Here is a 24,605-nt window from a genome sequence, read left to right on the forward strand (position 1 = left end):
CGATTACCACACCCTTCCCACATCTATTACTACTACTACCACTCGAGTCCAAGCTCTTGTTATTTCTTGCCTGAGCTATAGCAATAGTCTTGTTACTGTTCTTGTTCCTTGTTTCCTCTCTTACCCATTCATATTCTCTTCTCCACACAGTAAGCAAAGCAATTTTTTTTTTAAATGTAAACCAGATCACATCATAACCGTGCTTAGAATCCTCCACAGATATCCCTTTGCACTTGGAATAAATCCAAGCCCTTATCTTATCCATATATCCTAACACAGGCTGGCCTCTTTCAATATCTCTAGCTTTTCATTTCTTCTCTCCCTCTAACTCACTACACTTCAATCACACTAGCCTTCTCTCGTTTCCTTGAGCTCAACAAATTTATTGTTGCCACTGGGTCTTGTGCTTCCTGTTTCCTCTACCTCTTTCCCCAGATCTTTGTAGGCCTGACTCCTTCATAGCCATTCAAGTCTCAGATCACATATACCATTCTTAGAATCACCTTCCCTGGCCATCATAAATCACACCCCTCCTATCTCCCATCACCCTCTACTCCACGTTTCTGTCTTACTGTCTTTACAACTTATATATCATTATTAACATATTAAGATAATTTATTTTTCTGCCTTCTCCCCTAAGAAATGTAAATTCTTAACTGTTCTGTTTGCTGCTATATTCTCAATACCTAGAAAAGGTCTGGAACATGGCAGTGCTTAATACTAGAAGAATGAACAAACAGTGAATCTTTTTATGCACATGCAGTCCTCTTAGGTTGTTTTTCTTGTTCCATAGCTGACTACAGCCTTTTTTTTTTCATTAATCAAATAAACGTTGATACCATATTGAAAATAATAGTAGTAACTTCTTTTAAAGATCTCGACGTTATGGTTATTGTTATTATTTGGACATGAATTTCAACAAGTCATATTCACATAACCATGGATCATAACCATTTCAGAGCAATAGAAATGCAGTATACCTACACTGTGTTGGAGAATTAAAGTTCTAAGACATGGTCTAGAAATAACAAAATTTTTCGGAACATAGGATACCTGCTACCTTCTATCCTTAGTATATGATGTGGTAGGCTGGTTCTTTAGATGGAGAGACCCTGGAGAGCAGACTTGCTATCCTCCCGAGCAGCTGCCAATCTTTTCCATCCCAATTTATAAGAGCTTACCTTATAACAATGCATTTTTAATGTCCTGTCACCTCCTGTGTGGCACCTCTATTGCTGAGGTATTTCATTGACTACCATTACCTACTAGAGTCCCTTGTTCTGAAAGTCCTTAACTACATGATTCCTTTTCTCATTTTATGGGCCCTTTTTAAAGGAATTATAATCTTCCTCCAGGTTCCTTCTTTGTCATTTCCACTCTGTAGGCCAAAGAATTACAGAATCTTGTTAGATAGTATTTTCCCAGGCTGAATCAGGGGAAAATACAGACTCCCCAAGCCTGCTTTTCTGGAAAGTTACTGCACATCCTCTAATGGAAAAGTACAGCAGATCTCTTTTATAGACATAGACCTAGCATATCCAGTGGTTGTTGTAGCCTCTAATCCAGCACCCTCCAGTTTGCCATACCCACTTAAAGTATTCTTGCCTAACTAAAGGGGAATGACTATTTATTATATAGTTGTATTTATATATTCTGGATGTTGTATTCAAAATGAAATTTCATGTTGTTTATCATGCTCTTTTAGTCTTCAGGAATAAATGGAGTCATTATCCCCTTAGTTACAGTGAATTGACTGTCTAATTTTTATTTAAGCCTTTAAATCTTATTTTGCTCTGATTATCTTCTGAAACTTTCTTAGCAACTAGTCAGCCTAAGTAGTTCTGAATTGACCATCTATTTTCTGCTCTCTTTTTATTTTATCTGTACTTAATAATTGAGAGGATAGAAAGAAAAGAACCCCCTGGATTTGTATTTTGTACATGCTGTGTGTCTGTAGCATCTCTCCTTTCAGATCCAGTAAAACAGTGGTATGTGAGTCCGTTATTGGCCACATCTTCATGTTTCTCCATCAAGTTATCATATTCTATCAGGAGAGCAGAATTATAGCTAAAGAGAATGTCATTGTAAGATTACTATTGCTTTTACTGCAAACTGTTACTTAGTCTGATCATATCAAAATTTGATATTGGATGTATGTTTAGATTATCCCAAAGAACAGGTAGATTTTTTTTTTTTTTTTTGGTGTGTTATGGAAGAACCCCCCCCCCCCCTTTTCATGCTGTTTATAAACAATAGAGAAAACATGGTCCACCATCATGGGAATTTGCCCACTGCCACTCCAGAGATTATCCCGCTGTAGATATGCACAAGAAAAATAGTTACTCTGGATAATCCTTATCCGTTGAGATTTCATGGTCCATTGTGTTCTAAATTTTAGAATGTTGTTACGACGCCTGCATGTTCAAATAACACTTAGGTGTGCCTGCTTTAACAGTACCTTTGGTTTATATTACAGTTTATCATCAGCCTTGATAAACTGGTATCTGATAAACTGAAAGTGAAATATATTCAAACAATATATTGTTTGAAATATATTCTTTTGGTGATAGTGGTGTGCTGGGTATTGATGGAATACTGGAAAGTAAATTACAGCTTACCCTGTGAACGTCATAATGCTAACAGTTGAAGCCTATATTTCTAGAGCCTTTCCTTGAGCCCTAAATATTTTATAGATATTATCTAATTCTAGAAAATCCCTGTACATAGAAAGATAGTATCCCCTTTTTTCTAGGGGGTATTAATGCCCACACTGCTTAAGTGAGTTGCCCAAGGTCACTCAGTGAGTTGTTGGTGAAGCCAGAAATAGAATCCAAGTCTCCTGACTCCCAATTCAGTTTTCTATCCTCGATATAGTTTTCTATCCTCTACATACCCCTGCTCCCTCTCCTGGGAAAAGAAGTTAATCTTCCAGCTATTAATAGCCACCAAATTGGTGGTAGCAGCACAGTGGAGAAAAGTTACTGTCTTTACACTGCAGCATTAGTATAAAAATATCTGGTAATGGAAAATTTGACAAATGTCATGTTAAAGGGAGTGGAAAATTATTTTAAGATCTGGATCTCATTTATCTAGTTCTCAGAAAAGTAAAATTCCTTAGTAGAACAGAGATCATATTTTTCTTCCTGTTTTTAAATTGTATTTCCTAGAGGGTAATTGTCAGCCTAGCCACAGCAGAGTCTACTGTCAACTAATGTAATAAGAGTAATGCATGTACTGTTGCTGATTGTTATAAATGTATTTTCTAACTTGGTTGAAAGTTTGAATTGCTTTATTGAAATACATAGCACTTACTTTATTCAGCTTTCAGTGTTACTTAAGTTATCATTATATTGTAAAGCAAATATAAACTCAGTTGAGAATTTTACTGCCTAATTTGAAAACATGGTGAGAAATACACATTATAGTTTCTTCCCTGGACAGCACACTCCAAGCAGAGTTACTTCGTGTCAGGCACCATGAAGTTTACCAGAATGAAATAGGCAAAGCTGGAAAAAAATATATTAATTAAAAAATGCAGCATAAGTACACTGTAGCTGATCAAGATTATTGTTATGTATGTAATCAAGTCATTATTTTGTACACTAAAAGAAAGTGAGAAATCTTTATGTACTTAAATATTTAAGCATGTCTAGTATTGTTGGAGTTCACACTTAAGTTCAAACAAAACAATTTGTCTCTTAATTTTGGAGCAAGGAACAAGAATTCCCCTACTAAAAATCTCTGGACATTATGTTTCTGTTTAAAGCTTACTAAACATCTTTAATCAGGAGAATGACATGATCAGAATTATGTTTTAACTGTAAGTGTAAAAGATGCAGGATTGGTGAAGATTGGGAAAATCAAGGAAAAGGTAAAAATCTAGTTATGTGGGACGCACGTGACTGAGAAGGTAGTGGCAAGAGAATAATTAGAAACGCGAGTGTATCGCCATGAAAAAAGAATGAGATAATGCCATTTTCAGCAACATGGATGGACTTAGAGATTATCATACTAAGTGAAGTAAGTCAGAGGAAGACAAATATCATATGATACCACTTAAATGTGGAATATAAGAAAAAAGATACAAATGAACTTATTTACAAAACAGAAAGACTCTCAGACAAAAAAAAACACATTTATGGTTACCAAAGGGGAAAGGAGGGGTAGGGATAAATTAGGAGTTTGAGATTAGCAGATTAAAAACTACTGTATGTAAAATAGGTGAACAACAAGGTCCTACTGTATAGCACAGGTAACTATATTCAATGTCTTATAATAAACTATAATGGAAAAGAATCCGAAAAAGAATATATATATAAAACTGAATCAATTTGCTGTACACCAGAAACTAACAATGTTGTAAACCAACTATACTTCAATTTAAAAAAGAAAAAGAAAAGAAATAAGAGTATAGAATAAGAGGGTCAAGTACAGATCCTTAGAGAAATGTGTACATTTACTGGATGCAGTTTATTTTCATAATTGCCCAGTATGTCAAGATAGCTGTATCTATAAATTAATATTGATATTAGCTACTTAGTATCTATTTTCTGTTGTAGAATTTCTTTATAATGAGTTTATTAACTTTAACGTTATTAGCAATAACTTTTTTTCTTTCCAACTTATTTTCTTTTAAATTTTTATCAATTTGGCAGAAAATATACTTATTATTAGGTTTTTTTTTCCTTCTCTTAACTGGTACGGTTATTGGAAAACTATTTAGGCAACATTATTGAACTTCTTTTTAATTTTGTTGAATAGGCACATCTTCGAGCGAATCTAATCTGCTTAAAATTCCTCCACAAAAAAGAATCCGAAGAAAATTAATGCCTTCTCCCTTGAAAGCAAAACATCCCCCAAAATCTACACTGTCTGAAAATATGCAGCTCAATGATTCCCTCAGCAGAGAACTTCAACCCATTGTGTATACTCCAGAAGACTGTAGAAAAACTTCTCAATATCCATCTTCAGTGACCCTATTAAAATCATCATCACATACTACCAGTTTTCAGGCCATCAACTCAAATACAAACAGTGATAATTCTCTGAAAATGTTGTGTGAAGTAGGTATCCCTCTCAGCAAGAGAAAAGAATATGGTGAGGAGGATTTGGAGTCTACATTTATTATATGTGAAGACACCAAGAGCTTGAAAAGTAAATTACCTGAACAAGAATCACTACCAAACAACAACATTTTACAAAGGTACACAGGACTATTTGCCAATTCTTCTTTTGTTTTATTTACATAGCCTTTAAACTATTAGCTTTCTTTTTCCTCTGTAGCTGTGTTTAAGATCTGTTTCATAGATGAAGTATGCTATCTTGATTACAAAAGTCCGTGTTTTTACCTTCATTAAATTTTAATTGTCTTTCTCTCTAAATATTAATCCATTAACACAATATTGTGAAGTCTTTAATTTTAAAACTTAAGTTGATTCACCCTTGTTAGGCTAGAGGAGACCTTAAGATATATTTAGTTTGTTCTTCATACTCCAGAGTTAAGATGTTACAAGCCATCAATGGATGATTACCAATTGTTTATTATTATTTGTTAATATCTTCACTAAAGGAAATACCACAGTTTCTATTGATGTTTAGCAAACCTCATCTCACTCTGAAATAGTCATAAGTCTAAGGTATGGTTGACTGCATGTCATCCAAGCAAAAACATATCCTTCTCACTTAATATGTATATTCACAATGAATCTAAATATGGGAAGAATGATACCTTCCCCTTTCTATGCTGTGGGAATGCAGAAATCTATCTATGGTTTTAAAAAGAGAAAAGAAAACCCCAGGCAATCAAGGGAAGTTTATAGTATTGAATAATGTTTTCCTTTATGTATTAAGACAAAATGATGTTCTAATTATGGAAGTGTATGCCCCCTTTTTTCTCCATAGTACAAATCAAAATTACTTTTTATTTTTCGTTATTTAATATACAGGCTTGCCCCTTCTTCATTCTCAACTAAACATTCTCTGCCTATACCAAGCATAGTACCATCCTACATGGCAATGACTGCTGCTGCCAAAAGGAAACGGAAACTAACAAGGTACATTTAAACATAAACTGGTTCAGGCTTTATACTTGTAAGATCATCTTTATACTTTGTTTCCTACAGCTCTTTTTATTTCTTGTAATTAGACCGTCAATTCACATTTAAGCATATGTATAGTAAACTGCTCTGAATGCAGCACTAGTTTTATTTATTTATTTATTTATTTATTTATTTTTAATTTATTTATTTTTGGCTGCACTGGGTCTTTGTTACTGTGTGCGGGCTTATGCTGCTCTTCTTTGCAGTGCGCGGGCTTCTCATTGCAGTGACTTCTCTTGCTGTGGAGTATGGGGTCTAGGTGCACAGGCTTCAGCAGTTGTGGCACACTGGCTCAGTAGTCATGGCTCACAGGTTCTAGAGCGCAGGCTCAGTAGATGTGGCGCACGGGCTTAGTTGCTCCGTGGCATGTGGGATCTTCCCGGACCAGGGCTCAAACCCGTGTCGCCTGCATTGGCAGGCTGATTCTTAGCCACTGCGCCACCAGGGAAGTCCCAGCACTAGTTTTATATTATCAAAGGGAGATCTTGATAAAGCCCAAATATTTCACTTGATATTTGTATAAAGTATTCCATATTTCAGATTATTAAAAATAAATTTAAGAGTCTTCTGGCCTTCAAAAAGGTCATTTAATTTTAAGTTTTCTTCTGTTGACAATTTTTACTCATTTGGTATTTCTCCCTTCAGACATTACTGAATTTCTTCAGTCCTAAAATTATATTATTTTAATGGATTTTGATATATGACTAAAATGTGATGAGTGAATAGACTTCTGTTTCTGGCTATGACATTGTAGCTTGTATCACACAAAGCTTTCCATCAGGAACAATTATAAAAGCTGATAAAATTCAACAGCTGCTTGAAGGCACTCGGGAACAACCAACACAGCCAGGACTTGAGGGTCTAAGATCCCAGAGGAAAGGAAAACAAGTTGTGGCGAACGAGACCTTCTCTGCCTCTTTTTTCCATTTAGCATTTGCCAGTTCGTGGCATCAAATATAGAGGTCAAGCAAAAAATGGAAGCCTATAGCTATCAGCATCTCACTGAGCTAGGGAAACAAAATCTATGTAGCTTTTGCCCTCAAGGTATTGGCCAATTTCTAAACTCTGTGGAATAAGAGGCCACAAAACCAACTAAAAGTGGCTGCCAAGAAGCTAAAGTAATAAGCAGGGTTTTGACCTTCTCATGGGACCAGGACACTAAAATGGTTGTTTGGGATCATCCTGGAGAAAAGACCCTGTTAAATGCCCAGGGTTTTATTTGAAATCTTTGAAGGCCTATGCTTTAGGTAGAAGTAGGGCAAACTGGAAATAAACTGGTTCTTGAAAGCCTGAAACAGACCTTTGCCCAGTTCAATCCCTTTTTGGATCAAGGTGATCTATCTCTATTCTGCCTACTTGCCAGAAGAAAATTAAATCATCTCTGAAGAATATACCACCTCCAGCCTCTACAGTTTTTCATATGCAGTGTTTAGCACTTAAGCAAAAGTTACCAAGAATGCCGGGAAACAGGATGAAATGACTGAAAATCAAGAGAAAAAAACAAATTAGAGAAGCAGTGATACAGATATTGAGATTATCAGATAGGGACTTTAAAATTTTAATTGTGATTAAGTTCAATAAAATAGATGATACTTTCCCAGAGAGCTGCATTCTATTAAAATGAATCAAATGGATATTCTAGAACTGAAAAATAGAATATACTGAAATTGCAAACTCAAATCAGTTTAACAGATTAGGCATGGCAGAAGAAAGTTTAGTGAACTGTAAGATAGGTTAATAGAAAAATATTCAAACCAATTGCAAAAGTATAAAAAGAAAAATATAGAGAAGAGCAAAAAGAGACATATGGGACACAATTAAAAAGGTCTAGCCTATGTGTATTTTGAGTCCCAGAAAGAAGTGAGAAAAAGAATGGGAAAAAATAGTATTTGAGAAGATGCTGGCTAATAATTTTCCAAAACTGACCAAAGTTGGCAAATCACAGGTTTGAGAAGCAATGCAAACTGCAAGCAGCATTAATACAAAGAGAAACATACCTAGGTACATAGCAGTAAAACAGCTAAAAATTAAAGACAAGGAAAAAAGTCTTAAATATATTGTTATATGACATGAAGCCCATTATATAGTCTTTATATCCTGTAACATAAAATGCAATGACAAGATACAGTGAATGGTTAAATTGTAAAATGGATTTGACTTGCTTTACCTCTTTTTCTTTAACGTGATTATGGAGAGAAGAGCATACGATCTTAAGATAACTCTTTTTTAAGTTTCCTATATTCCACCATGGATGTGTTATCATCCGGGCTAGTGCTAACAAATTTGCAAACAGCCTATTTGTTTGTGCCACATAGAGTATCATCTCATAGTTGCATTTAGCATCTGTTCAAAGTACCAGCGGAGTCTTGAAATGTTTATGTTTAAAATTCATGGATTGATTTTTCCTGAATGTCTCTGACTATCCATGACATTTACAGTTTTGTATTTTGCTGTGTCACAAATTTGAACTGTACCATTAGTCGTATATGGGAATCAGTCACTTAGCCTAGCTAACCACCATCATCTGTTTTATCCATCTTGTCACTAATTTTCATTTTGTGAGTCATGTTACTCTTTTCTTTAATTAATGCTGGGGACTTTTCTTGTTCTTCACTGGTAACATGCTCTGCTGTTGTAACTAAGATGTAGCAAAAGTTTTTTGCTTCTTAGCAAAAGCTAAGAATAACTTTTAAATGTAAACATAGTCATTATCAAAACCAAATGATTTTTCAAGAAATGTCCTGGTATGTAAATTGTGTATTTGGAGTGGGTTTAGATGAGTTAAAGGGCTTCCGAAATAATATTAAAGGACAACTAAAGAAAGTAAGATTTCTCATAGCCTATTAATTGCTCTGTTACATTCCCTCTGGTACCAATAATTAGATCCTGCCATTAACTAAGGTTAAAAGAGATTAATGCTAGAAATGTACATAATTACTTTTTAAAAGAATCTTCCTTTCCCCCAATTAAATCTACATGAGCTTGAGAGTAATGGACTCTGGTATTTTCCACTTAACAGCTTTATGTACATATTTAGGTGTGTGTATATTTTGTTATGGTTTTTAAAAATGAGGAACAGCTCCATGTATAATTACTTTTTTCTTTTTTATCAGTTTTTCTCTCAAAAGAAAAAAAAAAAAATTAGCATCTAGAAGCACTGGATATTCTAGAAACCTACCAGACTGAATTTTTTAGTAACTACTGAAATTGAGAATATCAGATGTGTAATCATTTCAATTTATATAATGACTGTAACAGACTATTTTAACTAAATGCATCAATTTACCAAATATATATGTAAATTTTTTCTTATAAATTATATTTATTAATTTGGGGTTTTGTTTGCTTTGTGTCTGTTTCGTTGGTTGGTTTTTTGTTTGTTCCACAGTCTTTCTTGGCACTCAAAAGTGGTCTCACACCTACATACATTTTTGGTTTATTTTGAAAAATGTCTATGATTCCAACTAGAAATTATCTCCACTGAAAGAATATGAGATGCATTATGTTTATCAAGCAAAAATATTATGCCTATGTACGGGAACAAAAGACTAATCTTAACTTTTATTAATAGTTATGGAAATACATTTGGCATACAACTAGAAGATTCTGTAGGTTTCTTCTCAAAACAGTCTTTAAAATAATTTGAATTTGTACCCATACCAATTTTAGGGCTTTTTATTTTGTGATCTAATATAAATCTAACAAATTTATAACAAATGTTAAATATTTTATTAGTTGACTATGTTACCTAAATCCTAAAAATGTTTGAGTGTGTTTTACTTATATATAAATACATAACTTATTTGATTAGGCTTTGATTTCATTCCTAGAAATGTGAGTTTTATTCAAATAGATTTACTCAAAACCCCGATTTTCAAATAAAAACAATCTGTGAGTGAAAACAAAGGTCTTAGAACTAACCAGAGTGAAGAATCATACCATAAAATAATAAAGAAAACCTTAAGATATATTGCAGGGAAAACAACCCTCATCGAAAGTAACCAGTGACATTGATCTTTACACTTGAAGACATTAAAATCACCAAATGACCCAAAAAGAATTTTTGCCTTAGACAGCTGATACATATATATATATATATATATATATATATATATCAAATATATATATATATATTTGATATATATATATATATATAATCAAAACTGTGTGTTTTAGTATCCAAAATGGATTTATAGTAACTTAGTTTATTTGGCACCATTTGTGAATAGAAAATTTCTACAACTGAATTTGTTTACTTTCATAACACAAGTACTTCTCTGTAACCATTTTGGGAAGATATTTGCATTCTTGAGCAGAGCTGGCAAAATCATCATTATGAACGCCATAATCATTTCTCTTACAGGCTCTAGAAAATTTAGATACATAGGTTGACTTATTTTTCCCAGCATTCACTGTGCTTATACCCATTTTTCTTTGCTAACATATTAAATTGCCATTTCTGACTAGTTTCAATGAGCATATAACCCATATTCTCCTGTTCCACAAACATAAACCCACATCACTTTACCACAGGTTTAGGATTGCCAGAAAAAGTTGTTGCCATAAAGGGAAGCCTCCAACTGTTAATCCAACTGACAAGCAAATTAATATCAACTTGTAAAATGGTATATAATATCTTGACTAGCCAGAAATTTCCTAAAATTAGCTTATTTGAATCAGTGTGGAAAGGGATGTTCATCTGCCACTTTGACCTCCAACCCTACCTGCTAAAACTTGATCCTCTGTAGGACTGGGAAGGGTTGGATTGCTATTTTTCAGGACCCAGATCAATCTCCTCTCATCCACAAAATCTTCCATTTTTCTCTCTTCTTCTAAACTCAGGAACCTGCGGCTTCTTGTAGTTTGAAAACGTGTGGTGCTGTTTTTTAACTCTGCCTTGTATTATTTTGTGTATTTGTCCTATTTTTCCCCCATCCCACCATATATCTATTATGTAAGTTTTCAGCACATGGGTTGTTTGTGCCTTACTCACTTGTATATCCTGTGACATGAGGCCACAATAGGTGTTCAGTAATATGTCAACTCAAATTGAGTTAGAAATTTGACCCATTAATAACATGAGAGTGATGTAAATTTTTGAAGACAAAACAAATGAAAATAGGTCATTCTTTTAATTTCACTTTCTATAATTGCAATAATCAGAGAGAGATTCTCATTCTATTACCATGCTTTGATTTAAAAACAAGGTTTGCAAACAATCTCACCTGTTCATATTCCCCAGATTAGGGATTTTGTAATCTGAGATTAGTTTTTCACCTCTTGCAATGTGCTCCTTATCTCTACACTTTGAATAACAGTGCTTGCATGCAGTCCAGCACAGCACCCTGAAATGTTCTGTTAAAGAATTGTGACATACACCTCTACTCATAATCTCCAATTTGAATAAACGTCATTAAAATCACACACTGCTAAACTTCCCTATGAGCCAAAAATTTATTTAGTATCTCCAATTACTTCTATGGGATTTTACAACTTAATATTTTAGTATTTCACTTTTTCTTTAATCATTATTGAATGTAGAATATGTATTTGAACTTAGAGATACAAAAAAAGACTTTACTAAAATACAACTTTTCCCTTGAAGCCCTACATCAAATACCTCACTAAGTGCTGAGGTAAATTCTGGATCTGCCAAGCGTGTTCACCAAGATAATTCAAGTGGTAAGCACGTCCAAGAAAACAGACCAACAATGGGTATGTCTCAGCTCTCATTTTGATATTTAATAACATGATTAACTAACATATGTATAGTACTTTACATATTTTTACAGTGTTTTCATGAGAGTCTCCTTTTATGTACTCATCACCTTTATTATTGTACATGGTGAGTGTGGTTATCCCTGTTATAGATAAGAAAACTTAAGACGCAAAATAGAAAACATGCTCACCCAAGATCACAGAGATATTTCATGATGGAGCCAGAACCCAAAACTGGATCTCCTAACTCTATATTCTGTACCCTTTTTGTTATCCATACTGCCTCGTATTGCAGAAGAGTGGGTAAATAATTTAACTAATAATTGAAATAATTAACTATGTTATTTAATAGGTTAGTGATTAAGTATATTTTACAGATAAACTATATATCCACTTGAAATTTTTCTCTTAGCCTCTTATTTTTAATAATTTGGCCTCTGATTCATTTGTACAATTATTGTGAGGTTCCATTCTATACCTAGTTACAAGCATATTTTAACTCCAATTAGCAAGTTGAAAAAAAATGCTGATGGTGGTGATTACATCCTCTCAATTGCATATGGAGGTGACATGAGTCCATGGTAAGGAAACATCTTCAGTGAAACTAGAGTTATATAGCATGCACCAATTTCTAGGCCTTTGTGTCCAGACCTATGTTTCTTTGACACTGTAGTTCCTAAGACTTCAATCAGGAAGTATTTATTTACTATGCAGTCACTATGTGCTAGGTTCTGTGATGAATATAAAGATCATTAAGACCCAGTTTTGTTCTTCTCTAAAGGAACTTATAATTATAGCACTTGGAATTTAAAGGGGTTTCATGAGATAACGAGTATGTCTAAGAATAACATGAAAACTATTATTAATTTTTTCTATCAATTCTTTTTCATTAGAGTAATATAAAATTTCTCAATAGCTCTGCCAAGCTGCATTGATAAATCCTTACTTCTTGTGGTGCCCAGTGGCAGTTGTTTACCTTAAGCTCAGTGGAAATGTCTTTCGTGCAGATTTAAAAATCAAACAATGAAGTCCTGAAAAGAAGAATTTACTATGATTATTTGGTTCAACATGCCATATTTAATAATGCTTAACACTGTGTATATGCAGTTGTTGTAGATATGTACTGTCCCATTGGTCTTCTGAAAAAGTTCTCCAGGAAGTCATAATCCTGCAACCAAATAATAAATTTATGATAATTCTCAAATAATAGAGACTTAGGTTTCCTAATATACTTATTTTCTAAGAATAGTATAAAATGCATCAAATATCTTATATGTAAAGAGAGATGAATAATCTATAGAGAAAACAGTAGGAGAGAATACTAAACTACAGTACTTGCCAAAGAGGAAAGATTATGTCTTGTTAAGGATAATGGAGCACTTAGAAAAAGGTATTAGTTTAAGGGAAGATAATGGTTTATGTACATTAGGATATCCAAGTCAAAATGGCCAAATACACATCAGGAATTACTAGAAAAGTAAAAGAGAACTGGGGCTGCCTTCCTTAGAATGTATTCAACTGACTCCAACTAACAGTGTACAAATTAAAAAGAAAAAAAAAAGGAACATCAGTGGGAAAGAAGGAAACTCTGTTTACTGAGCATTTAGAGAAATAAGAAATAGTGTCAAGAGAATATGTGCCCCTAAAACTAAAACCTAATGTGATCAAGAAAATGGATAAGAGATTAGACAGACCCATAAAGAAGTCAGTGGCCCCCTTTTGTAACAACACTTTGTTGAGTAGAGAATCATTGTGAACACTGAAGAAGAACCAGAAGAGTGGACATATGTAGATGGAACACATTTTAGAGGTAGCCGTGAAAGGAAAAAGGGCTATGGGATCAGGATCAGCACGTTAAGAAGTACTGGACTCAAATGATACTTCTAAATTGGAAAAATTTGGAAGTTTGAAAGCCCTAGGGAAATAATCCAAAGAAGGAAAAACAAAAATTGATGATGCACAAAAGAAAGGGAGCAATGTTCACGGAAGTAGTCTTTCCTTAGTTCAAGAACAGAAGTAAATGTGGTAGTTTATTCACTGACTTCACTCGATAGCTTTGGGGCAGGGGAAGGGGTGTACGTACATGCGCACTAAAAGTTCAGTTTACAATGTGGAGAAATGAATTTCTTCTTTAAAACCAAGGATATTAATGTTTCTTTGTTGGTGTTCTGTTTTAAATCAGGTTAATTAACAGCTGTGAAGTTTAACGAATGATGAAAATTCTTTTTGAATGATACTTTTACCATATTTATGTATCTTTTTATTTCTTCTCTAGAATATAAAAGAAACATCCATAAAGTAAAGCCAACCATGGTTAGAAAATTTGGAAGAAGTATTTCAAAAGGAAATCTAAGATAAGTCTCTTCAAAATCAAGGGACATGAAATTGACAAGTCAGCTTTTAAAAGGGTTTGTTGCCAGTACCCTTTCAGAAACTTCTTAAAAATCTTTGAAAGAAGACCATCTTAAAAGCTAGGTTTACCCAAATACCTTCAGCAAGCAGAAAATGAAATTCCATCTGTTTTGTTCTTTTGTATTCTAAGCAAATGTAAAATTTCAACAGAAAACGTGTGTTTTAAGTGTCTAAAATATTTGCTACCCTTTAAAATTCCTAAGTCAGTATGGTGGCAACTCAGTTTTACTATGCTACAAGTTGATTAGGACATTTTAGAAAATAGTATACTTAAATTATCTTTACTGTTTTTTAAAAATAAGGAGAATTTAGGAGTGATAAAATTATAACCCAGGATTTATTTGGTCTTTTCTTTCCAAAAATACCTTGATGTACAAATGTACATATATGTGCCCATAAAGTTGTTGTAAATATTATTTAAGTAGTCTTCATGAATAAAATACTAATATTGTTTCTCACTACTAGATATATTAAAGATGTAGATTTTATAGTGCTTGCTTTTCTGTCTCGTGACTACCCCTTACACACCTTAAACTATTATTTTTTTTATAAAATGTTAATTTTGTATATTTGTATTTCAGATTAGCTCAAGATATGTGGCACTGGAACCAAACCTGAAAATAATCCATAGGTTCCTTAATGATAATGAGAAGATGTTTTAATCATTTTCTCTGCTATAGGAAGTACATGGAGCTGCAACTTAATCTTATGTCCTTGTTCACCTGCTTTGTTTGGCTTGTTTATCTTCTGAATACAACAAGTATTTGGTTAAATGAACTTCTAATTTCATATGGCCTAGGACCTGTCCCATCAAAGCAAACAACCATTTAACAACCAGTTGCAAATTTTAGACCTTTCTGTTATTAGTCATGTTTTTCAAATCAAAATCTAGTTGAGAGAGTATGAGATGGAATAATGATCTTTGAAGTTCCTTCCAGCTGTGACACTCATAATTCCATATTCGTAAAAGTATACCTAGGATCTGCTGTAGGGAGAACAACCATAGACAGTTTTTGTTTTCCTTTTGCCATTAGGCCTTTGGTTGTGTCGCCTATTTATCAGCTACATTAGTGTCTCTATTATTCCTTTCCATCTATTTTAGGTAATTATATGTTTCAAAAGAAATCTTTTTACCACATACTGATGAATGGCTAGCTAGCAGGATGGTGACCCTACCTCGTGGTCCACCTCACACCATAAGACGTGAGTGATTTTCTTATATTGTCATTTTTATCAGCTAGGGATTTCACCTTCTGTAAAAGTTACTAACAATGCCTTTGCAATGCAATCACATTAAGGGGAAATTAGAGAGAATAAATAGTAATGAATGTGGGAAAGGAAAACTGTGGAATATATGAATAAGGAAAAAATTCATGCATTTAAACTAAAACAAGGTGCTATTTAATAACTCACTAGGAAAACAATTTTTAAATGAACTTATGTAGAAAATAGACCAATCATAAATATATGGCTAAATGAATTTTCACAAAGTGAACAAACCCACTAACCAGCCCTCAGATCAAGGAATAGAGAATTATCAGAATTCTAGAAGCCTCTCTTGTATCCTACCTCCCTCTAAGGGTGACCACTATCCCAGCACCATAGATTGATTTTTAACTAAAATAATTTATCTTTATTTTTGTTAAAAAAACAATGTTGGGGCCTCCCTGGTGGCGCAAGTGGTTGAGAGTCCGCCTGCCGATGCAGGGGATACGGGTTCGTGCCCCGGTCTGGGAGGATCCCATATGCCGCGGAGCGGCTGGGCCCGTGAGCCATGGCCGCTGAGCCTGCGCGTCCGGAGCCTGCGCGTCCGGAGCCTGTGCTCCGCGACGGGGGAGGCCACAACAGTGAGAGGCCCGCATACCGCAAAAAAAAAAAAAGGAAAAAAAAAAAAACAATGTTATTCCAAAAAGAACTGTAAACAATAAAAATGTGCTTCCTCCTCCCCCCCACCCCACTACCAATATCATTCCCAGTTGTAACCACTGCTAATAGTTTAGGTACCCTGCCCAGTCATTTATTTTATTCATATACAAACCTATATACTTGTTTTTTTATAAAGTATCATACTATTTGGTTTGCAATTTGTTTTTTTATTCTCATTTGAAAGCAGTGTGGGCATCTTTGTAAAATTTTTAAGTGTGAACTTTATAAATATTGCTACCACAGATTGATTGCTCCTAGTGACAGGTGACAACAAATAATTTTCATGAGGCAAATCAAAGATCAGAGAGAAAATCTAGATGATGCTGTCTCTTCTGACTAACGCTGTACGCCGTTTCTGAGAACATTTTGGAGTATCCACTAGAACTTGTATATCATGATGTCCAAAGTATAGTCCACAGAACATGGCTCACCTGGATACTCTCTGCCAAGGAAAGGGTTCCGTGTCAAAGAAGAGTGGGGATGGCAACCTGCCAGGACGCGGACCATGCACACTGACAGTATAAGCCCCTGAAGTCTTGAAGTCAGAATCCTACTTGGTTTAACCCAGTGACTCCCAAATTCCTTTGAAACATCGAGCTCTTAAAAAAAAATGTTTAATGGAAGATAGTACAATGAACCCTCATATAATCATAATACTGAGTCCAATTACCAAACTTTTCCACATTTGTCTGGAATATCCCTTTTTTCCCTTGTTTTTCTTCCTTTGCTGGAGTGTTTTAAAGCACCCCAGATACCGCTTCATTTCATCACTGTACACTTGTTTATGAGTCTGAAAATATGGCCATATTCTTATTTAATACAAAAAAGAATGCATCCTTTTATTAAAGCACTCCTGGTGATATCCCTGAGAACATCCTTTGAACAATGTTCTGGATTAATAATGGCTATATATACAATGGAATATTACTCAGCCATAAAAAGAAATGAAATTGAGTTATTTGTAGTGAGGTGGATGGACCTAGAGTCTGTCATACAGAGTGAAGTAAGAAAGAGAAAAACAAATACTGTATGCTAACACATATATATGGAATCTAAGAAAAAAAAAAGGTCATGAAGAGCCTGGGGGCAAGACGGGAATGAAGACACAGACCTACTAGAGAATGGACTTGAGAATATGGGGAGGGGGAAGGGTAAGCTGTGACGGAGTGAGAGAGTGTCATGGACATATATACACTACCAAACGTAAAATAGATAGCTGGTGGGAAGCAGCTGCATAATGCAGGGAGATCAACTCGTGCCTTGTGACCACCTAGAGGGGTGGGATAGGAAGGGTGGGAGGGAGACGCAAGAGGGAAGAGATAGGGGAACATATGTATATGTATAGCTGATTCACTTTGTTATAAGGCAGAAACTGACACACCATTGTAAAGTAATTATAGTCCAATAAAGATGTTAAAAAAAATCAACAGAGGATTAGAGAATAGAATAGAGTTATGATGGTAGGGGTTTAACTCAAGAGAGTTACGTGCCAGTTTGGAGCAACCACTTTCCACACACTAATGCTAACTCCACCAGTCTTTCTCTTTCACTTTTACTAAATTTAAGACTTACTTAAAACAAAGTTTGGTTTTTGTAGAATAACATATTAAAAAGTAAGTTTATATTATGCTTTCCTACTTCTGTAAGTTAGTGGGAGTACTTGTTCTTATGTGCCTGGATATTGTATTAACTTTGTTTACATGCCAAAAGGTAGGTACAGTACACACCAGGTATGATGAACGACAGTTAGCTCTGCTATAACAGGGCATATGTGTTCCTAAAAATCACTGAACTATGCCTAATTGTGCAATGAAACCACAGGGCTTATGGGACAAATGGGGTTAGGGGCACAACACTCAAAAGCTTTGTCATTGGCACAGTAAAAGAAAGACCGAAACCTAATATAAACAGCCCCATTTTACATGTGAAGCATTAATAAATGCATAAATACTACTCTAATTATGGCACTTTGCCTTGAAAATGAAGTGAAGTTTGCTCATGGAAGCGGGTGTAGGAGAGTTGCAGCATGTGGGTTAAAATGAAATGATGACAGGCCAGCCGGTGATCTGAATCAGGTAGAAATTTGTAACACCAGATATGGATGGCTGTGGCACATTGTTCCTGAGAGTTGTGTGTGTTTTGTGCACACCTCCATGGCTTGGTTCACCTACGTGCAGTTTTCTGTGTTCACCTAATGTTTCATTTGGATGAAATCTCTCATAAACAAATGCAAAATGCACATTATGCTCAAATTGTTCCCTGATATAATAAATGGTGTTGGAGCAAAATCATGTTTTCAAAATAGTTATAGCAGAACTAACTATAAATATTGAATTTTTGCTTAATAATCTAAAAATGGATTAGTATTCATAAAAAATGTATTTTATTTTAAATTATCCTTTGGTTCTTTCACATTTGAATAACTTGGATATCTAAGATAACTGCTCAATTAGAGCTTTGGTATTAGTGGAGATGCAAGTTCTAGAATCATATCAGACATTTTAACCTTGCCTTGAGAGAGACTTCCAGTCACAGGCCTTATATAGTGTCCCATCATTTGTGAAGGAGCCATCAGTCAATAGCTCTTAATAATAATCTTACTTTTGGGGGCTCTTATCATGTGATAATCGCTTTAAATGCATTTTTCATTTATTCCTCACCACAAGCCTTTAAAGTAGATGTTACAGACTCACAGTCCCTCATTTACAATTCTAGAAATTCACAAATTTTGAAAATCAGAAGTTTTTTGTTTTCGTAATTTTTGGCCATAAAATCTTACGTCCACTAATGTGAGACTATTGATGGTCTTTATTTATCCCATCTAGTATGAACATTTAAAGTTCATACTAAGAAAGTTCATACTGCAGAAATATTAATGTCTGATTATGAGGTGTTGCCTCAGACCCCATAGGTGTTGTTATATAAGTACACCATGTATATTATATTGCTTTTCTTAAACAAAATATTTTGCATTTCCAATCTCCTAGCCACAGTTATTTCACATGATGTTTTATAGACAAAATGTATTTATTCTTCTACTTAGAAAAGAAGAAGATGACACTTAGAAAAGTTACTTTGCCAAAGATCACAGTAGCAGAGTTGGGACTTGGAACTCAGCTTGGTACAAAAGAGTTGCTGTTATCCCTAGTTGATACACTGCCTTCATCTACAGTGGGGCTAATACTCTGCATAGATAGATAGATAGATAGATAGATAGATAGATAGATAGATAGATAGATAGATAAACTATACAAAAAGCATCTGCCACAGAAAACAAATTCCCCTCGATAGATAGATAGATAACTATACAAAAAGCATCTGCCACAGAAAACAAATTCCCCTCCCATGGTTATCTGTGATTTGGTAGAAAGATTTATTCAATGCGTTTTATAGTTATAATTAACTTATGTTTAGCTCGTATTGTTTATATCAAAAACAAAAACAATTTAAAGTATTATTAGTAAAATATTAGTAGCAGTCTTTAATATCACTGAAGGCATTCGCAAATCCTATGGATTGATTTTTCAAGGACAATTTTATGTGTCTTTTGCAATCAAAATATCACATAGTATTGTTGCATATTCACAACTTGCTCATAAGTTGTTGACAACTACTCAAGATATATTATAAAATCACTGATTTATATTCTGAATGTTTTTGCATTAAAACTCTATAATCAAAGTCTGAAAACACAACTTGGACACTAAGACAAAATACAACCTTGTGTTTCAGGAATCAGCACAGGACAATTGTTTGTGAAATGTATATGTAGAGTACTAAGTTCTTCCTCTCCTGTAACTTCCCCCAAAAGGCAGTAGTTGACAGATAGTCCATACTTCTCAGAGTGAACATCATTTAAGAAACCACTCAAACTTTGCAAATGGCAGATACTGCATAAAAGCCACTGTAGGGATTAGTCTATCAAAAAGTTGTCAGGAAGGGTTAGTTCTGAGATATTTCTGTCATGTGTGTGTATCTAAAGCAGACGTAAGACAAAATAAGCCAGGAGCCATAATAATAAAAAAAAAGAATGAAAACGTAGTTTATTCTCATACTTTCAAACAGATGGAAGGTGAAAGATGTATGTTTGGTATAATTAAGATTAGTGACATGAGAGGAAAACAGTTCTGTGATCACAACTTTGGACAAGAATACTGTCCTCAGCCTCATTTCTCATCCCTGAAGAATATTCTTATTCTCTACAAGCCACCTCTCAAATATAAAATGTTGGGAATCCTTTTTAATACCACCACCCTCTGCACACATTCCTTTCCCATTCTCCCTTCATGTGGCTGTTTCAGAATCACGTGGTTTTTTTAAAATTATTATTCCCTACTGTTCTTCCTAATAACAATTATTAATATCGGTTAACTCCCACCCCAAATCTCAGTCAGTTCAAAGTGCTACCTGAAAATATTCCAAGTGCATTGCTCCCCTGAATTCTTCATATCAGGTAAAAAATATTAATCTATTTGAACTAAGCCTGAAAGATCATCACCTGACTGTTCTTACTATATGTTCTCTCTGCTTCCTCTGCTTTCTCCAAATAAATCTACCTTCATTCCACCTCCCTATTCAATTTCAAGTCAGCTGAACCAGTGACTCCCCAGTTAGCTCTGCCCCTACAGTTTGAAGAGAATCTACTCACTGAAAATACATCCCCAGCAGCCAACAACTTTTTTACTGTCTTGTGCTACAGAGCACCACCTAAAATGCCCCCAACTGAGAAAAAAGTCCCTAGCTACCACTGAGCTTAATAGATAACTACAAGTGGGGTTTTTGCCTGTAAAACATATTTTCCAAGTTTGAGTGTGTGTTTTTAAATATTGGCATCAATGTTAGAGGGCCTCTATTTTTTTTTCCAAAACTTCAACTTAAGCTATTTCAGCTATCATCATTTTACCTATAAAATTTGGTTCTCTGTATGATTTAAAGACCAAAGTGAATTTCTAACTTTTCGTTATCAACTTCACTTGCATTGCAGTGTTGTTGAGATTCATTTTGCCACACATCTTGGAACCATATTTCTTGTAGGTCTTTAGTTAATTACCAAGTTTTGTTCATTCTTACTAGCCTTTACTTTTCTTCCCTGAAACACATATAATTTAAACCTGTAACCTCTCTTCATTATACTATATAATTATTCAAATGTTTTGCAAGTTAGATTATCAGTATTTATACATGTCCACAGAGTCGTCATTTTGACATTTTAGTAATATAGCAGACATTTGTTTTGCCTGGTCCACCTAATCTGAGTTTGATGAGACAGTTTCACTTTTTCTTTGGGAAACCACTCTTCCTCAGTGAGTTCCTAATGGACTAGCTCTGCACACACACACACACACACACACACACACACACATACACACATTCCCCCAGCCCATCATGACCACTCAGTGTAGTCCATCTTCCTGATAACAACAATTGGTTCCAAGAGGACATCTGATCCAAAATTCAGTTTTCCCAGTCTTCTTTGATAAGTGGTGCTGGGAGAACTGGACAGCTATATGTAAAATAATGAGATTAGAACATTCTCTAACACCATATACAAAAATAAACTCAAAAGGGATTAAAGACCTAAATGTAAGACCAGATACTGTAAAACTCCTAGAGGAAAACATAGAATACTCTTTGACATAAATCGTAGCAGTATTTTTTGGACCCATCTCCTAAAGCAAAGGAAATAAAAGCAAAAATAAACAAATGGGACCTAATTAAACTTGAAAGCTTTTGCACTGCAAAGGAAAACCATTGATGAAAGGAAAATACAACCTACTGAATGGGAGAAAATATTTGCAGATGACATGACCGACAAGGGATTAATATCCAACATATATAAACAGTTCATACAACTCAACATCAAAAAAACAAACAATCTGATTAAAAAATGGGCAGAACTGAATAGACATTTTTCTAAAGAGGAAATGGAGAAGGCCAAAAGGCACATGAGAAGATGCTCAACATCACTAATCATCAGAGAAATGCAAATCAGAACCACAATGAGGTATCACCACACACTTGTCAGAATGGCTGTCATCAAAAAAGAACACAAATAACAAATGTTGGCGAGGATGTGGAGAAAAAGGAACCCTCATACACTGTTGTGGGAATGTAAATTGGTGCAGCCACTGTGGAAAATAGTATCGAGGTTTCTCAAAAAACTACAAATAGAACTACCATATGACCCAGCAATTCCACCTCTGGGTATATATCTGAAAAAAAGAAAAAAACAGCATTACTTTGAAAAGATACATGCACGCCAATGTTCACAGCAGCATTATTTACAATTGCCACGATAAGGAGGCAACCTAAGTATCCATCAACAGATGAATGGATAAAGATGATGTGGTATACATATACAATAGAATACTACTCAGCCATAGAAAAGAATGAAATTTTTGCCATTTCCAGCAACATGGATGGTCTTGGAGGGCATTATGCTAAGTAAAGTAAGTCAGACAGAGAAAGACAAATACTGTAGAATTTTTATTTGTATGTGGAATCTGAAAAATACAACAAACTAGTGAATATAACAAAAAAGAAGCAGACTCACAAACAGAACAAACTAGTGGTTACCAGTGGGGATGAGGAAGGCATGGGAGAGTAGGAGGTACAAACTTTTGGGTGTTAAGATACAGTACAAGGGTGTTCTGTACAACACGGGGAATATAGCCAGTATTTTGTAATAATTCTAAATAGAGTGTAACCTTTAAAAATTGTATAAAAATTTTTAAAAAGAAATTCAGAGTCTTCCCTATGAATGGTAGAGAATTTGTTTCCTTCCTGGGTTACAAGGAATTAGGATCAGGTAAGCTTAGATCTCTGACATCTTCCCCAGCTTCATGGAGAAAGCTGTCTGCAGAATGAAGTCAACACAGAAAAGTAAGCAGAGCTGAGAAAAGGAGAAAGAGAGAAAGCTCCTAATGACACCTCTTGAGCTCCTTAATCCAGGTTTGCCTAAAACTAGGTAGATTCAACCCCTGTACTACCCAATTCCATAAACCAGTGTATTTTCTTTTTCACTTAAACCACTTTTTCTTTTTTTTCCTCTTTATTTTGAGATATAGATTCACACGAAGTTGCAAAAATAGTACAGAGAGGTTCTGTGTACTTTTCACCCAGTGTTTCCCCAATTGTTCTTACATCACTATAGCACAATATCAAGCCAAGAAATGGGCATTGGTACAATATGTGTGCACAATTCTATGCCATTTCATCATGTGTGCTTTTTTATCTAACCGTCGCCGCAATTGAGATACAGGACTATTCTATCACCACAAAGACCTCCCTGGTGTTACCTATTTCTAGTCAAATCCACCCATCCACCTGCCATCCCTCACCCTTGGCAATCACTAATCTGTTCTCCATCTCTATTATTTTGAGAATGTTATATAAATGGAATAATACAGTATATGACCATTTGAGATTGGCTTTTCTCACTCAGCTTAATGTCCTTGAATTCATCCAAGTTGATACATGTATCAATAATTCACTCCTTTTTATTCCTTTTTTATTTGGTATCCCATGATGTGGATATACCATAATTTGTTTAACTGTTCACTTCTTGAAGAACATTTTGGTTGTTTCCATTTAGGGGCTGTCACAAATAAAACCTCTATAAACATTCACATACAGGTTTTTTGTGTTTGAGCCACTTTTAATTGATATTCTGTCATTTGCAACTGAAAACGTTTTGAATAATACAACCAGAAAAAATGACAGAAGAGAGTAGGAAGAAAAATTTTCTCTGTCTTTACATATTCCTTCATTTGCTCATAAAATAGAAACTTCATCCAACATTTACTCTCTCTGAGAGGAAATAGAGAAACTCTTTCTCCACGTTCTTATTTTTTCTCCCCTTAGAGAAGTGACCTATCTAATCTGGGATAGTAAAATCCCAACATCCATTGTTCCACATTGTTCTACTGGTCTGGATTAAAGTGTAGAATGGTACTACTCTACTTCATGTAGAGCCTGGCCTCTTGCTACATTCTCTTGCCTTCTCGTGGCCTGTGTTTTCTCATATTTTAGTTCCACGCAGTAAACAGCCAGGGTCAGGACACAAGCCAAGAGCCTCACTGTGCTCTCAGCCTTTTCTTTCTTTCTCATTTGCATTCAAAGAGCATTGGGTAAGCCATGTTCCTTCATGGGGTTGACTGGATAAGAATTCCAAGATCTGAACTTGGAGAGAAGTAGTGAAAAGCTCTATACTCTTAGTACTCCCATCCGGATCTCATATCTACTTCTCAGTTGGTTTTGAACCCAGAGGAGAAGAGATGTGAGGGATTAGTTTTTCCCAAACTCCCAATGTAAAATGCTTATTTGTACTATACGACTTCTCAAAGATATGGCCACATTTAAGTTCTTTCCATTATTAACCTGAAATTTCTTTTTTATTATATCAGAGTGATCACTTAAACTCTAATCTGTTCATGTTCGCTCTATCCCTTC

At 34.7% G+C, this 24,605-nt stretch overlaps 1 protein-coding gene across 3 annotated transcripts in view; it reads left to right on the forward strand.

Moving 5' to 3' along the window:
• Positions 1-24,605, forward strand: part of KIF18A (kinesin family member 18A) — a 107,183-nt gene that overhangs the window by 64,870 nt on the left and 17,708 nt on the right. For all 3 annotated transcript variants that reach the window (XM_060104435.1, XM_060104436.1, XM_060104437.1), the window contains exons 14-17: positions 4,762-5,203; positions 5,946-6,053; positions 11,704-11,813; positions 14,092-15,431. In XM_060104435.1, coding sequence (XP_059960418.1) covers positions 4,762-5,203; positions 5,946-6,053; positions 11,704-11,813; positions 14,092-14,174 — 743 coding nt within the window. In that variant the 3' untranslated portion in view covers positions 14,175-15,431. The remainder of the gene's footprint in view (positions 1-4,761; positions 5,204-5,945; positions 6,054-11,703; positions 11,814-14,091; positions 15,432-24,605) is intronic.

Source organism: Mesoplodon densirostris, chromosome 7 (genome assembly GCF_025265405.1).
Source record: "Mesoplodon densirostris isolate mMesDen1 chromosome 7, mMesDen1 primary haplotype, whole genome shotgun sequence".
In the NCBI taxonomy this organism is placed as follows: Eukaryota; Metazoa; Chordata; class Mammalia; order Artiodactyla; family Ziphiidae; genus Mesoplodon; species Mesoplodon densirostris.